At 35.5% G+C, this 17,500-nt stretch overlaps 1 protein-coding gene across 1 annotated transcript in view; it reads right to left on the reverse strand.

Moving 5' to 3' along the window:
• LOC144965887 (fibrocystin-L-like) overlaps nucleotides 1-17,500 on the reverse strand; it is a 122,191-nt gene that overhangs the window by 59,454 nt on the left and 45,237 nt on the right. The window contains exons 28-38 of the mRNA XM_078901714.1: nucleotides 16,101-16,287; nucleotides 15,151-15,392; nucleotides 14,466-14,651; nucleotides 12,584-12,751; nucleotides 11,130-11,338; nucleotides 9,904-10,030; nucleotides 6,299-6,415; nucleotides 5,140-5,222; nucleotides 3,673-3,889; nucleotides 650-999; nucleotides 1-12 (exon numbers count right to left, since the gene is read on the reverse strand). The exon at nucleotides 1-12 is cut by the window's left edge and continues 192 nt beyond it. Of these exons, the coding sequence (XP_078757840.1) occupies nucleotides 1-12; nucleotides 650-999; nucleotides 3,673-3,889; nucleotides 5,140-5,222; nucleotides 6,299-6,415; nucleotides 9,904-10,030; nucleotides 11,130-11,338; nucleotides 12,584-12,751; nucleotides 14,466-14,651; nucleotides 15,151-15,392; nucleotides 16,101-16,287 (1,898 nt within the window). The remainder of the gene's footprint in view (nucleotides 13-649; nucleotides 1,000-3,672; nucleotides 3,890-5,139; nucleotides 5,223-6,298; nucleotides 6,416-9,903; nucleotides 10,031-11,129; nucleotides 11,339-12,583; nucleotides 12,752-14,465; nucleotides 14,652-15,150; nucleotides 15,393-16,100; nucleotides 16,288-17,500) is intronic.

The following is a 17,500-nucleotide window of genomic DNA, read 5'->3' on the forward strand; positions in this document are numbered from 1 at the left end:
CGTGCATTTCACCTTGTGATGGAAAGTAAGGAGCGAAGAAAAGACTGGTTTAAAATCTTTATTGACCGACAGAAAACTAAGCGAACTAAGGGAATTTTAAAACGGAACTGTAAAACTTTTGAAACAGTATCAAGTATGAAACGAAAAATGCTGCTTCTGAAGACAGATTCAAAATAAGGCTTTATATAATCAATTTCTGATATGATTTGATTAGATTAAAATACACAGGGTGTTCACAGGTCAACTGGCCAAAAATAACCCTTTACATGATATGATATTATGATATATAATAATAATAATAGTAGTAGTAGTAGTAGTAGTAGTAGTAGTAGTAGTAGTAGTAGTAGTAGTAGTAGTAGTAGTAGTAGCAGTAGTAGTAGTAGAAGTAGTAGTAGTAGTAGTAGAAGTAGAAGTCGTAGTAGTAGTAGTAGTAGTAGTAGTAGTAGTAGTAGTAGTAGTAGTAGTAGTAGTAGTAGTAGTAGTAGTAGTAGTAGTAGTAGTAGTGGTAGTGGTAGTTGTAGTAATAGTAGCAAGAGCAGTAGTAGAAGTAGTAGTAATAGTAGTAGCAGTAGTAAAAGCAGCAGTAGAAGTAGTAGTAGTGGTAGTAGTAGCAGTTCGTATTTATTCATATTTTAAATATTCGTAGTACCTTAGGCAAGCCGACTGATTGGATGGAGCAGTTGGCGCCATTAACTTTAACCTCAGTCTTTCCATCAACAAACCCATTACCGCCAATCGTCATGACAGCCCCTCCGTGAATACTGCTCTCTGTGGGGGAAAGGATGTTGGCAATTTTCTCACTTTTCACAACCTGAGTTGTTGCTGCTTTTCCCAATGGAGGAACGTAGACTGATACATCATTGTCTCCCACAGGCAGCCATCCCACGACACATGTGAAGTATGTGCTATTAACAGGTGTCACAACGCAGTCAGTACCACCAATCATTACTTTAGTGTTGGGTGAAAATTTGGATCCATGCAACTCAAGCGTGTTGGCACCTGGAGTAAAATGTAGAAGTTGAGACATAATGATCATTTCATAAATTAAACGTTTTGAATGAAACAAAATGCTTCAATATCAAATGAACGATAAATGATTATGACTATTTAAGTTACAAATTGGGGAACAGGCACTTGTGCAAGATAACGCTATGAAAAAAAAAGTGTGAATGAAACACTATCAGTTAAAGCAGGAAGAAAAAACATGCTTTCTTTCATTATTCTTTCAGTTTGGTTTGGCACTGTTTCATACACAACTTTTCGGATTTACCGGGCGGTTGAAACCTAATGTCCTTATGGAGAATATCACAAAACTCGTTGAACAAAAAAGTTGTTTATTTAGCAAATAACATTTTGAAAGCATTCGGAAAAACAGTTACATAATATGTTTTAACAGAAAAAGCACATCCACTAGTGTGTGGTGAATTTATTAAATGACATCCTTTGCGTCGCACACATTTGCGTACTCTCGGGATGAAATGAGGTGTGGTTCTCTCACAAAGCTGCGGGTCATTAATCTTTACTAGTTGTTCACTCGATGTCTCAAATCATGAAGACTCTGGAATCTTGCACCTAACATTTGCACTTTTGAATAACGCCAAAGAAAATATCCATAGAGCTCAAGTTGGGACTGTGAGAGGCCCAAGGATGCTCCGTACGACGACAATTGACCTACCTTACCTTACCGGAGTCCCGTCTCCTGCAGAGGTTGAATGTCACGGAACGCCATTCTTCACGCTCAAGGGCCATTACCGAGTAGTCGATTATCTTTTTGCCAGTTGTTGCCTCCATATTTCCTATTCAGGACTTCCTTGGTTTGCCCCGTGTCTTTATGCCAGCTACTTTTTCCTCTAGCACTGATTTTTGGATAGTGTTGTGTCTCCGAATGTGTCCATAAGTCATTTTAACTTCTGTCAACAGTTTTCTGGACCTTTGGCCTGCATCAATAAGAACCAGAATGTTTGATTTCTTTCTGGTCCATGGTACTCTCAGAATTCTTCGGTATACCCACATTTCAAAGGCATCAATTTTGCTTTCTACCTCCTTCATTATGGTCCTGTTTCACAGGAATGTTGACTAATGACACGATCACCAAAATGATGTCGGATCCAGGTCAAAGAATGCTTTGCTTTGTGGGGAGCTGCACCATCCTGCATAAACCATTGCTGTTGTCGTTCTTCTTTGCCACACAACGTCCCAAAGACCACCAAAATTGCCCTAATAATACTTTGACATTACTATATGCTGTAACAGTTTGTGTCTCCATTTCCATCAGAAAACCACAATGGCCCGATGATGCCCTGCGCGCTTAAAGCTTCCTACACTGTTGCTTTTTCCACATCTCGATCTCTGATGACTTAGTCTGGTCGCTCTATTGGCCAATGGATAACGTTACGAGAATTGATGTTTCCATTTAGATATGTGCTTCATCGCTGAACCAAATGGTCCTTAAAATTTGTTCTATCCCATGTTTGTTAGAAACCATTGACACTGGTTCTTTCTCTGTTGGGAAATGTCTGGAGTGATTCCTCGATGAATCGAAGCATGAAGCTTTAAAAGCAGCAAAATTTACATTGTTATATCTGCCGAAAGCTGAAATTGCCCGTGTGTTTGGAATCTCTCTTAACTCTAAACCATAATGTATATTTACTTACTAGTTTTGAAAAAAAATATATAAAAATCAAAGATGACGTTAAATTAATTTTTCAACTGACAAAAAAAAACATTTGTTTTGAAAAGTGTTTCTAAGATCCATTTACATAAATTTTAAATGCAGCTTTGCTTTATAATCAGATAACAAGTATCTTATTATCTATTTCGTCTATATTATTTTCCTGTGTTTTACAAAAACTAAAAACCTTCTGAATAAAATACTGCATTATCATAATATTTTCGAGATCTTTCACATTTAATTCCATTTATTGCTATAATTTGTAACCCATAGTCTCAATTTGGTATCGTGGCAGAATCAAAAGTGGATTTTATGTAGAAAGGAACAATGACATCAAATTACGATTTTTCCGCATGAAATTTTAAGCTATCTCCCTTATAAAAAGAATTGATAAACCAAGGTTCACATCTTTGACTATAAATAATAAATTATATTTTCAGCACTGAAAATACTGCCGTACTCTGGAAAAAAACACAATTTAAAAATTTTGGCCGGAAAATTCAAATTCGTATTACAAATATTGATTGATTTTTTAAAAAGACCATTATCTTGTCCAAAAACAATCTCAAACATGGGATTTAACGAAGTCCCAGTTTTGATAGTTTTTGACGATACGAGGGTCATTTTCATCAATCGATATTTGAAGGACGAGTATTCTGGCCAACATCATTTAAATGTTTTTCCCGTGGATGCAGTATAACCCTACTTAATATCGCTTTGTGAGTAAGGGTTAACTTTCTAAACATATAAATGTTGCTGCTCGAAGCTCGAAGAAATAAATAACAATGTGAAATTGAATGTAAGATTCAATTTAATAGACGAAGACAGATAAAATGGACGTTTCGGGTTTCCCCTTTATCAACAAAACACATCTCATTCGTCTGTAGTGTTTCATTCATACTGTTTTGTTGATAAACGGGAAACCCGAAACGCCCATTTTATCTGTTTTCGTCTATTTATTTGAAGCTTATATTCAATTTCACATTGTTATTTAAACATACCAGAAGAAACGTTGTTTGGTGTAACCACGGTAACCACGGGTGTGTCTTCCTCTGTGGTGTTAAATCGACACACGGACGGATCACACTTGGCTTTCATCCTGCCAACCTCCACTGTAAATGGCATTGACTCAGCGTGGCAGTTGCTTGGGGCTGCCGCACACTTGGTGGTACACACGATTTGGGTGTAATTCATCGACTCTATTTCACAAGACAATTTCTGGAATATCAGGAGGAGGGGAGTGGGGAGGTGGGGGGGGGGGGGGGGGAAGTAAAGCACATAATATGTTAGTCTCAGAAAGGCGAAGTGAATATTGTATACTAAATTGGGGGAATTTGATAAAGTTTCAGAAATAATATGTGATCTATTATCTCAAATCTCAAAACAGTATTATGTCAGGGTAAGAAATTAGAGAGCAGGCACTGGTGTAAGGTAAAGATCCAAAAAGTGTGTATGAAATAGTGCCAGACAAACCAGAAAGAAAAATATTAGGAAAAAAGAACATCTCGAATTGTGCCTGCCTCGACAGGCTGATTTCTGTAATGGTTTTGTTTTTTTTCTTTTTGTTGTATTTTTCTCTCTGCATTGTCAGGCGCTGATTCACACAATTTTTTTTTAGATCTTTATGCCTGGGTAAGCTAGATGTAAAAGAGGGATAAAAAGTTTAAACGAGCAGAGATGTGAAATTTTAGCGATTGTCAATTTCAAAACTTCTATTCATTCTCTTCACTTAAACATAAAATCGTCACCCAAATCTCGTAATATCTTTGAAAATAAATTCAATATTTTCATGTCTTAACATCCCTACCGTGCAATACCATTTTGGGTACAATGGATCACAAATCCATGAATTAAGATTAATTGTGATCCACCGACTCAAATCGGAACTGTGTCGGGTTTATCAGATGCCTAGATGAGATTTTCTAGTAAAAATGGCTATTAATGTGAAATCTAATTTTTTGTCACTTAACTATCTCCGTACCGGCCATTTTCTGGATTTCCTCCCAAACTTAACCCACACCCGAATCAAAAATATATACTCTTTTTTTTATCAATGAAACACAAAAGCGGTAAGTCCAAGCTGTACATAAGTTTGTTCAGCTAAACGAGCTATTCTTACAACACAATGTCGAGTTCTTGTAACAATAATAAAAAATATTAAAGTTTGTGATTAAATGAAATTGGAATGAGAACAATGCTGTATCGTAACGAAAGTGACAATTTTCCTATGGTTGGTAGGAAGAGGGTTAAAGAAACAGAATTCATTATCCCCAATGAAATAAATAAACTTGAATCAATTCCAAATTTGCTATAAATCAAAGTTAAATGATCTGAATTGCCCTGAGATAAATCCGTTTTGAAACAAAAGTAGGTCACACGTTTAAAATCATTGGGCATAACAAATAATTCATTCAACTATTTATTATCGGATAAGGCAAAGTAAATATCTTGCCACCAATTGTATTTACCATGAATTCAACAAGAACCTTGTCAATTTCACCAGAGAAGCCCGCTCCTGTGATGGTCAGTTTGGTTCCTCCAACCTTTGACCCTGAAAAGATAAATATATTTTAAACTTTAGTGTTTATATTGATGCTATGCGTTTAGGTAAATTTTTTACAACATTTGCCAGCCATATTAAACATAATAACAACACACATACCTGTATGTAACCTTTAACTTTAACGTTAATAGTCAGATTGATGTAATTTATTGAGAAATTATCATTAACAGGCTGTTTAAAAACAATGACAAAGAGCTGAGTGAAGTCGACTCCATTCCTTTTATAGAGCAATATCCAGGAATAAAATGTATTTCATGCAGTATAAAGCTTTATGTAATTATTATAATCTATGAGACAGTTGTTTAACATTTTCTTCTAAAAGTATTTTGATATTCAAGAAGAATTGAAACATTTGTAAGTGTTATAAGTCCTTATACTAATAACACGCTTAAAGGATCATGGCTACACATTCGGTACCGTAATAATATTGAAGAAAGTTGAGCCTTAATAGATTTTAAACAACTTATCAGGCATTTTGATACAATGACGGTAAGTATTGTCATGAAATTGTAAAACTTTGTAGTTTTATTATCATCATCATCATCATTATTATTATTATTATTATTATTATTATTATTATTATTATTATTATTATTATTATTATTATTATTATTGTTATATTATTATTATTTTATTATTATTATTATTATTATTATTATTATTTATTATTATTATTATTATTATTATTATTATTATTATTATTATTATTATTGTTATTATTATTATTATTATTATTTTATTATTATTATTATTATTATTATTATTATTATTATTATTATTATTATTATTATTATTATTATTATTATTATTATATTATTATTATTATTATTATTATTGGCAAAATAAACGTAGCAGTGGTTGTAAACCCACCATATTAGAGAAATGGATTTGCCAACAATTATGTCCCAGATTGTAAGTTTTTTGCCAAGACGATGAGGGTCATTTAAATCGATCTACATTTGAAGGACGCGTTTTCTGGTCAAAATTTTAAATACCTACGTGTCTTTTCCAGAGTACGACAGTTAACTGGGTAAACGGCTATCAGTCTTGTTATTACCATTTACCTGTTAAGGGCTGAATGCTCTCCACAATGGGAAGGAGTCCAAAATTGGAGGATGAGTGGGGCAATGACATCAAAGCGTATCCCAAATTGTGGACTTGTACACTAAACTGATGGAGTTCTGCACAAACGAGAGAATAGTTTGTTTGTTTTTTGTTTTGTTATTTGTTTTTGTTTTGTTTTTTGTTTTTTTTGTTTTTTGTTTGTTTGTTTGTTTGTTTGTTTTTTAATTTGTTTTTTTTTTATAGAGCAATATCCACTAAAAGTGCTCAAAGCGCTTTACAAGGGGTCCCTGGTCAACAGAAAACATTTAACATGTAGGACGGGACATGACGCCAGTTAGGCGATATTATAATTTTCGGACAAAGACAACTCTGCTAACAGCCAGGTACTCATTTTACACCTGAGTATGGTGAGAGAATGTGAGTAAAGAGTCTTTTCCAAGGACTCAACTATGCGCCAAGCGATGCTCGAACCCAGGACCTTCCGATCCGAAAGCGAGTGTCATACCACTAGACCACATAGCCGCACTATTATTATTATTGTTGTTATTATAGCTTTTGAAGTGATTAAACGATAATGAAAAAAAAATCTTAATGAATGATAATGAAAAAAAAATAAGAAAGAAGTATCTATTTAATTCACAATATAAACAAATGATGTTAATTCAGAAAAGTGAGTGGAGCAGGCACTTATGTTGGTAACAACAAGATATGAAGTGAATAGAAAAGTGCCAGAAGACAATAGAGAATAAAAATTTTAATTTAATTAATTTAATTTTTAAAAAATTTTTATTCTCTATTGTCTTCTGGCACTTTTCTATTCACTTCATATCTTGTTGTTACCAACATAAGTGCCTGCTCCACTCACTTTTCTGAATTAAAATTCACCCCATACACCGGAGCATACTCAATGTCTCAATCGTTTCTATGTTATATGTTTGTGTTGAGAATATTGGCTATTAAGCTTAACTGCTGGTCAAAATTATTCGCGATGGTGGTGTACGAATGAATCGGCGGTCTCAAGAAGTAGGTGAGAGAGGGATCCAGTAATGACTTTGAGTTTGAAACGAATATTTTTGTGTTCGTGGATAGCTCACACGGTAGAGCCACGCTCTCACCTGCCAGGCGGAGTTGTCGTACCAATAAGGTCGCAGGTTCAAACCCCACCACCGCCGCGAAAAATTTTTATTCTCTATTGTCTTCTGGCACTTTTCTATTCACTTCATATCTTGTTGTTACCAACATAAGTGCCTGCTCCACTCACTTTTCTGAATTAAAATTCACCCCATACACCGGAGCATACTCAATGTCTCAATCGTTTCTATGTTATATGTTTGTGTTGAGAATATTGGCTATTAAGCTTAACTGCTGGTCAAAATTATTCGCGATGGTGGTGTACGAATGAATCGGCGGTCTCAAGAAGTAGGTGAGAGAGGGATCCAGTAATGACTTTGAGTTTGAAACGAATATTTTGTGTTCGTGGATAGTTCACACGGTAGAGCCACGCTCTCACCTGCCAGGCGGAGTTGTCGTACCAATAAGGTCGCAGGTTCAAACCCCACCACCGCCGCGAAAGATTTTTATTCTCTATTGTCTTCTGGCACTTTTCTATTCACTTCATATCTTGTTGTTACCAACATAAGTGCCTGCTCCACTCACTTTTCTGAATTAAAAATTCACCCCATACACCGGAGCATACTCAATGTCTCAATCGTTTCTATGTTATATGTTTGTGTTGAGAATATTGGCTATTAAGCTTAACTGCTGGTCAAAATTATTCGCGATGGTGGTGTACGAATGAATCGGCAGTCTCAAGAAGTAGGTGAGAGAGGGATCCAGTAATGACTTTGAGTTTGAAACGAATATTTTTGTGTTCGTGGATAGCTCACACGGTAGAGCCACGCTCTCACCTGCCAGGCGGAGTTGTCGTACCAATAAGGTCGCAGGTTCAAACCCCACCACCGCCGCGAAAAATTTTTATTCTCTATTGTCTTCTGGCACTTTTCTATTCACTTCATATCTTGTTGTTACCAACATAAGTGCCTGCTCCACTCACTTTTCTGAATTAAAATTCACCCCATACACCGGAGCATACTCAATGTCTCAATCGTTTCTATGTTATATGTTTGTGTTGAGAATATTGGCTATTAAGCTTAACTGCTGGTCAAAATTATTCGCGATGGTGGTGTACGAATGAATCGGCGGTCTCAAGAAGTAGGTGAGAGAGGGATCCAGTTATGACTTTGAGTTTGAAACGAATATTTTTGTGTTCGTGGATAGCTCACACGGTAGAGCCACGCTCTCACCTGCCAGGCGGAGTTGTCGTACCAATAAGGTCGCAGGTTCAAACCCCACCACCGCCGCGAAAAATTTTTATTCTCTATTGTCTTCTGGCACTTTTCTATTCACTTCATATCTTGTTGTTACCAACATAAGTGCCTGCTCCACTCACTTTTCTGAATTAAAATTCACCCCATACACCGGAGCATACTCAATGTCTCAATCGTTTCTATGTTATATGTGTTGTGTTGAGAATATTGGCTATTAAGCTTAACTGCTGGTCAAAATTATTCGCGATGGTGGTGTACGAATGAATCGGCGGTCTCAAGAAGTAGGTGAGAGAGGGATCCAGTAATGACTTTGAGTTTGAAACGAATATTTTTGTGTTCGTGGATAGCTCACACGGTAGAGCCACGCTCTCACCTGCCAGGCGGAGTTGTCGTACCAATAAGGTCGCAGATTCAAACCCCACCACCGCCGCGAAAAATTTTTATTCTCTATTGTCTTCTGGCACTTTTCTATTCACTTCATATCTTGTTGTTAAACAAATGATGTGGACGTTTATGATTTCCCCTTTGTCATCAAAACATAGTTTAAAAAGACACTAAAGGCTGAATGTGAGATGCATGATAGCGTTGTAGCATTAACCAATTGTGATCTTACAGAATATAATTATGTTTCAACAAACAATTTAAACCAATATAAAACTATGAAAGGTCGGATTATAGATTGAATTTGATTTTGAATAAAAAATACAGTATATTTTGTTGGATTTTTTTTCTCGTTTTTTTTTCTGTTTGTTTGCTTTTGATGATCCTTTTTAGCTGTTGTTGTCAATGTATTTTTTTAGAAAAATAAACAAATAAAAATAACATTCCCTTTGTTCAATTCCAAGGAAAGATAATTTATCTTTAGGGTCTAATACATGGGGAAGACGAGAATAACCCAGGCATTAGCAAAGAACGCTAGGACACAGTGACTTGCTCAATGCAACACACCGTGGCGGGGATTCGAATTTAGTACCGTCTGCGTACAAAGTAAAGACAATGCCCCTATGCCACGCAGCTACATTGACTCAACAAGTTAAAGATACCAAAGCGATTTGTTGATGCCGATGATGGTGACGATGACTACGATGTTACTAGTATGCATATGTTTGAATGTGCCCATGTCAATATATTGTATTGTGTGTAACCTAATGACAAATTACCACAATTTTGAGGACAATAAAGATATATTATTATTATTATTATTATTATTATTATTATTATTATTATTATTATTATTATTATTATTATTATTATTATTATTATTATTATTTTCTTACCACCAATGGGAGGCTGACAAGATGGAGAGATTTTAAAGCTGATGGAATTAGGGGAGCTGGAGATGATCTCTGTACACCCAATCTGGTCTTTTTGCGCTTTTCCGTAGGTAATGACATTCTGGCAATTCTGGAAGAAAAAATTGTAAAAAGTGACAAACAACGATGACTATAACAGCTTTAAAAAGAACTAAATTATCTATACCAAACACGGAATGTTTTGCGTTCAAAAACCCTTCTCCAGCCAACAACAAAAACAAATTTAATTTCTACAGCCTAATGAGGAGAAAGGGGGGGGGGGGGAGAGAGCGAGAGAGAGAGAGAGAGAGAGAGAGAGAGAGAGAGATACCGTTTTGAGACAATGGGTACAAATATGACAAACTTCCTAAAGCGGTATTAGGTCGAGATGAATCAGGTACAAGAAAGTGTATTTAATTTAGGAATAATCAGAAAATATTGAATGTCATTCCTTATCGTCTTAAAAAAGTGTATCCACTGTCCTCAATAAAACCTATCTTAAGTTTTATATCTTTTACTATAAGAAGACCTGCCTTCTACCCTGAAAAATTCGTAGAATCACGAATTTTTGCTCTTATTTAACATTCTCATCGTAAATTCAATAGACAATGAAAATATCATTTTAGTGCTATTATACATTAATCAAAACGTTTTAAAGAAAATTTCAATGTTTCTTTGAAACAAATTGATCAGTAACATAGCTGTACAAAGAATTTTTTCCCCTTTGAAAACTACGAATTTTTAAAATTGTAAGCAAGCAGACAGGTCTTTTAGATATGTTCAATTTTAACAATCTAAGCGGCAGTGGCATATTATTGCCTAATATCGTTTTTAGGCAGGGGGACACTAAATGTTATTCAGTCATTTCAATGTCACCGATCTCCCTTTTTATGTTCTTTGTGCGGCTATGTGGTATAACACTCGCTTTCGGATCGGAAGGTCCTGGGTTCGAGCCTCGCACTCGGCGCATAGTTGAGTCCTTGGAAAAGGCTCTTTACTCACATTCTCTCACCGTACTCAGGTGTAAAACGAGTACCTGGCCGTTAACAGCGTTGTCTTTGTCCGAAAAATTGTAATATCGCCCAACAGGCGTCATGTCCCGTCCTACATGTTAAATGTCGCTGTTGACCGGTGTCCCCTTGTAAAGCGCTTTGAGCACATTTAGTGGATATTACGCTATATAAATCTCAATTTTTAAATGTTGAAATCACCTTAGCCCCGAAGCCATTCCCTTCAATGGTGATGATATCATTGAAGGAACCACTGGTAAGACTTTGGGACTTTAGGTATGGAGAGGAACATTTGCTCATATTGAAGTTGAACACGCCAGGCATTGCCTTCAGCTCAAACTCGTCCACGCATCCAGTCACGTTGGAATCCGTCGCAGAACATGTGTAGACTGGAGTTTGCATGGCTTCCGCTGAAAGAAACATTAATTAATACAAATTGAAATTTTAAAACTTGAGTAAAGGTTAAAGAGCATGATAAACACAATAACACCACACACACACACACACACACACAACACACAGACATATATATATATATATATATATATATATATATATATATATATATAAAATAGTGATGATATCAATAATAATAGTAATTACAGTAACAACAACAAAAATAATAATACGAATAATAATAAAAACTATAATAATAATAATAACAATAATAATAATAATAATAATAATAATAATAATAATAATAATAATAATAATAATAATAATAATAATAATAATAATAATCATGGTTATGATGACGATGATGGTGATGATGATGATGAAGATTGCAATAGTAAAGTCATGTAATTATAACGACAGCAATAAAATCGAATGTCGATCTCCTACAAATGTGTTTATTTTGGTAGACATTACAACAACAAAATTGATTAAACTCGTCTTATGTTAAACTGAACCAGGTCATTTTGGAGATTAAAATGGATAAAAATGTAAGATTTTAAAGTTTGTGGCTTTCAAAAACTGTATCCGTTGCTCTCAAGAAAACTTATAAAAATGACAAATCAAGTAGCAGGATCTGGTGTAAGATAAAGATCTAAAATTGGGGTTGGGGTGGAAGGGGGGGGGGGGGGGGGGTAGAAAGGGGGGGGGGGGGGATGTAGCGTGTCTCAGCGATACGAGTCCTTGCTTCGTACCTGTAAGGTAACGAGTTCGATCACCCGCCGCTGCGCTGTGTGGCCTTGAGCAAGTCATCTCGCTCTAGCTCAATTTGCGGCGCTTCACTACGGCTGACGCATGGGCTATTGCAGTCTTCCCTTGGAATAGACCCCAGAGACAAATTTCCCCTATGGGATGATTAAAGGGAATTCTTTTTTTTTTTAAATATTATTATTTTTATTATTTTTTTGAAATTGTATTTTTGAAACAGTGAAGACAAAACAGAAATTATTTTTTTTTAATGGGGAAAAAAAACATCCCCAAAAAATCAGCCTGTCTCCAAATACTTTCCAATAAATGACATGACATGATAGTTAAGAATTGGAATAAGTCAAGAGTAATCTTATTTGAATCAGAGTGAACTGCCGTATTCTGAAATAAACAAACTCGTATTTAAAATAAATTTGGCCAGAAAACATCATAGTCATACTACCAAAAGAACGCAATGCGAGAGAGAAAAAAATGAATGAACATTGATTCACAACCTTTGTAGGACGCCTCGAATTTGTGCATTTTCACGGATAAGGCGTGCACGCTTGACTCCAGTGGGACTACGTGTATCGTCCCTCGGAAGTAAATGACACCGGCAGAATCCATGTAGTTGGTCCAGTAATAGTACGTGCCGGTCTTGGTGAAGGTGTGGCTGTACGAACCTTGTCATTTGAGAACGAACAAAAAAAAAAAAAAAAGAAAGAAAATTAAGTTTTCATTCATCTTCTTCTTCTTGTCATTATTATTATTATTATCATTATTCCTCTTCTTCTTCTTCTTCTTCTTCTTCTTCTTCTTCTTCTTCTTCTTCTTCTTCTTCTTCTTCTTCATCTTCTTCTTCTTCTTCTTCTTCTTCTTCTTCTTCTTCTTCTTCTTCTTCTTCTCATCTTCTTCTTCTTCTTATTATTATTATTATTATTATTATTATTATTATTATTATTATTATCATCATCATCATCATCATCATCATCATCATTATCATTATTATTATTATTATTATTATTATTATTATTATTATTATTATTATTAGTAGTAGTAGTATTAGTATTATTATTACTATTATTATTATTATTATTATTATTATTATTATTATTATTATTATTATTATTATTATTATTAATATTATTGTTAATATTATTATTATTATTATTATTATTATTATTATTATTATTATTATTATTATTATTATTATTATATTTACTTTTATTATTATTTTTGTTATTATTATTATATTATCCACGGTATCCACAATAGTGCTCAGAGGTACTTTACAATTGCTTTCTAATAGTACACAAGTTCATTCATTCAAAGTTTTGACATTGAAATATTATCTTTTCAAATTTTACTAACCTAATAATTGTATGCGTTCCAGTAAAATGTTTAATAGATCTGATTGCCAGTTCAAATGTACCCACTCACAAAACTATATTATGTGTAACTTTAAACTATATACAGTAAGTAGTCTTCCAGAGCCTTTAGGTCCATAGAGCCGGAGTTTATCCCGGTTTTTATAGTGTGAAACGGACAACAGCAATTGCTTGCTATCCTTTGGATAGGACACTGGTCTATCGCAAAGAACTTTCCGCCAAATTTAACAGACCCAGCTACCCAATCACTGTTGGGTGGATAGGGTTGGGGGGAGGGGGGGGGCAGAAAAAATCTCGACCGCACCCGGGATCGATCTCGGTCCCTTTGCGTGTGAAACGAGTGATCTACCGACTGAATCATCGAGACCCCCTTAAACTATATATTATGGGTAACCTTAAACTTTTATAATCTGACTGATTGAATTTGACGAGAACTAATCACCCAAATACGGGTCTAAAACCATAACAAAGAGCCGAGTTATGTCAAATTCATTTTTTTTCTATAGTGGTTTTTGAATCAGAAGATTAAATCAACTTTTCATTTAAAACATTTTTAGTTTGTCCAGTAGTTGATACCTTGGTGAAAGTGTGGCTGACTGTACGAGCCAACAACAACCAAAAAAAAATATGAAAACAAGTTTAAACATTACTGAAGAATCGTCTCTAGTGTTTCATTCATCGTGTTTTGTGGACAAAGGGGTCCCTGACCAACACCAAAACTTAACATGTAGAACGAGACATGACGCCTGTTAGGCGATATTGCAATTTTTTTCGGACAGAGACAACGCTGTTAATGGCCAGGTACTCATTTTACACCTGAGTATGGTGAGAAAATGTGAGTAAAGAGTCTTTTCCAAGGTCTCAACTATGCGCCGAGCGAGGCTCGAACCCAGGACCTTCCGATCCTAAAGCGAGTGTCATATCACAAGACCACATAGCCGCACCAATTGTTCCAGCTTCAAGCAGCAACATTATGGTATTATGGGCATAATTGAGAAGTTTGACTTACCCTTCCTGGTCTTTTTCCCGGAGGAAAATCCTCCGGGCATATCCGTCAGATCGCTGGCTTTGGCGGTCTGCCTGACGGCGTAGGACATGTCCTTGATGAAGTAAGGTGTCTCCCAGTGCCACGTGATCGTATCACCAACACTGACAGTGTATGGGTCTTTGTTCCAGGCATAGCCTATACCATAACCTATGAACAGATAGATTTTATCAGGGATTCAGAATTAATAACATGGTTACTTTTAAGAATTAAAATTTAAGTGTTACAATGCCGATTATTTATTTTTCATGCACAATACCGTGATAGTAAAAATACACGTAGTCCTTCATAACAATTTGGTCTATGGAGTCGGAGTTTATTCCAGTTTCTATTGTATGAAAAAGACAATATCAATTGCTTGGTACCTTTTGGAGAGGACGCGTGTCTATCGTAAAGTACTTGACTCAATCTCAGTCTCTTTGCATGTGAAATGAATGCTCTACCAACTGAGCAATCAGGACCCCATAGTAGCATCATTATTTTCAATTAGAAATAAGGAAATCAGCATACTTTGAAGGTTGAATAAAATATTTCTTGCATTCCTACATATTTTTTTTAAAATGTGAACTTTGTTAATGCGTCACACCCGCAAAGCTAGTAATGGATGGAAATCCAAAAAGCCAGGGTATAAAATTCTGAAATTGCTTACTTTTGTGTGTGCCATTAGCGAAGATGTGATGGTGGACACCAGTTGACATGATACGACACTTGATGTTGTTGTGGTCGGCTGACGTCACTTTACACTCATGTGGACCAACATGGACGTCCAGGAGAGCTTTTTGGAAACCTGACCCAATGATGGACAGATCAGTTCCTCCATACATAGATCCAACGGTTGGATACATGCCGTTTACAACAAACATGTAAGTTATGTCCGCGATAGAATTTTTTCTGAAATTAACAAACAAGAGGTATTGTTAAAATGTCAGTAAAAATCTTACGTAAGCTTCATTGCGAAAATCATTTCAACTTGTTTTTGAACTACCAGTGTTAACCTGTAGTAGTAGTAGAAGTAGTAGTAGAAGTAGTAGTAGTAGTAGTAGTAGTAGTAGTAGTACTAGTAGTAGTAGTAGTAGTAGTAGTGGTAGTAGTAGTAGTAGTAGTAGTAGTAGTAGTAGTAGTAGTAGTAGTAGTAGTAGTAGTAGTAGTAGTAGTAAAAGGAGTAGTAGTAGTAGTAGTAGTAGTAGTAGTAGCAGCAGTAGTGGTGGTAGTAGTAGTAGTAGTAGTAGTAGTAGTAGTAGTAGTAGTAGTAGTAGTAGCAGTAGTAGTGGTAGTAGTAGTAGTAGTAGTAGTAGTAGTAGTAGTAGTAGTAGTAGTAGTAGTAGTAGTAGCAGTAGTAGTAGTAGTAGTTGTTGTTGTTGTTGTTGTTCTTGTTGTGGTTGTTGTTGTTGCTATTGTTGTTGTTGTTGTAGAAGTGGTAGTAGTAGTATTAGTAGTAGTAGTAGTAGTAGTAGTAGTAGTAGTAGTAGTAGTAGTAGTAGTAGTAGTAGTAGTAGTAGTAGTAGTAGTAGTAGTAGCAGTTGTTGTTGTTATCGTTGTTGCTGTTGGTTTAATTGTTGTTCTTGTTCTTGTTGTAGAGACCAAAAATGAAATAATGACCTTAGATCTGCGTAACCCTTTCCTTCAACATTGACAAGGACCTTGTAAGTCCCATGGGGTAGGGCTGGTAACACAGCTATTATCTTCATGTCTGTATACGAGGACACATTCAGTCTCACACCTCCCATCGTTACTGGCATTTCCACAGTGCCAAAACCAGTCCCTGTGATGGCGATGATGCCACCGCCTAGTGAAATAAGAGAGAGAGAAATAAAATAAAAAAGAAAATGTAATGTAATGGGTCGTGGATTTGACTCAAGGGACGAGCCATCTTAGTAGAGTGTAGAATCGCTCTGCCCTTTACTGTCACCTTGGTCATACCGACCCATATGCGAATTTGTCAAAAAAAATTAACAATTTCTCGAATTGCGTGTTTATGCCAACGATGAGACTTTGTCGGTAGCCATCGTTAACATACAGCCTGACACGAGAACCCTCAAGGACTGGCAGTTTGACTTCATTTTTTAGGTTTGTGTAGCGTCTAGTGAGTTGTCATTAGTAGAGCTCAAGGAAACACGTTATTTCATTGGTTGAACTATTGAATAAAACTCACGATTTGTTTTCTTTTGTGGCAAAAGACTGGCATTTTGACGTCATGTTTTGGTCACTGCACAGCCGGGAAAAGTTTTTGTTTACCAAGATCTGACAGCTTTTTTCACTAAGGTAAATGAAATCTACTTTCCATATTGTTGGCCGGATTATCACCCGACTAACCAAATACGCCAAAAGGTGAGTTCTTTTCGGTGAAACTCAGCTAGTTGTTATTGCTTTTAGCCAGCAATTTTTATGATTAGTTCTTGTTAAATTCTCTCAATCAGACAAAAATGTTCAAGATGAGACATATTATCTTTTGTGTTGGTATGTTATATCCGGATGGTGACACGTATGTTATGAGTTTTTTTTGGGTTTTGTTTGTTTGTTTTTTGTTTGTTTGTTTGTGTTTTTGTTATAAACGCAGTCAATAGATTCAACCCAAGTCTCATGTCTTGTTTATATAAATTAAATTGCCATCATTTAAACCTTCCTGTTTTGAATACTAAGCTGCTAAAAGCTGTTAGAGTGTAAATCGTAGTATTAAAAAATGAATATAACAGCTTCAAAGATTAAGAATATACGTAAACATGTAATGATTCAGGCCAAAAACCATTCTTCATCCAATAACAAACAAAAACAACATAGCAGTTATATAATCATTTGGCAGTTGAATAGGTATTTTCTTTATGAGCTTTTATACAGGGCAATATCCACTAAACGTACTCAAATCGCTTTACAAGGTTCCCTAACCAACAGCAACACTTAACATCTAAGACGAGATATGACGCCGGTTAGGCGATGCTACAATTTTTTTCCGACAGATACAACACTGCTAACGGCCAAGTAGTCATGTTACACCTGAGTAC

The sequence above is a fragment of the Berghia stephanieae genome, chromosome 2 (genome assembly GCF_034508935.2).
Source record: "Berghia stephanieae isolate SIO BIC M18660-M18661 chromosome 2, UCSD_Bste_1.3, whole genome shotgun sequence".
In the NCBI taxonomy this organism is placed as follows: Eukaryota; Metazoa; Mollusca; class Gastropoda; order Nudibranchia; family Aeolidiidae; genus Berghia; species Berghia stephanieae.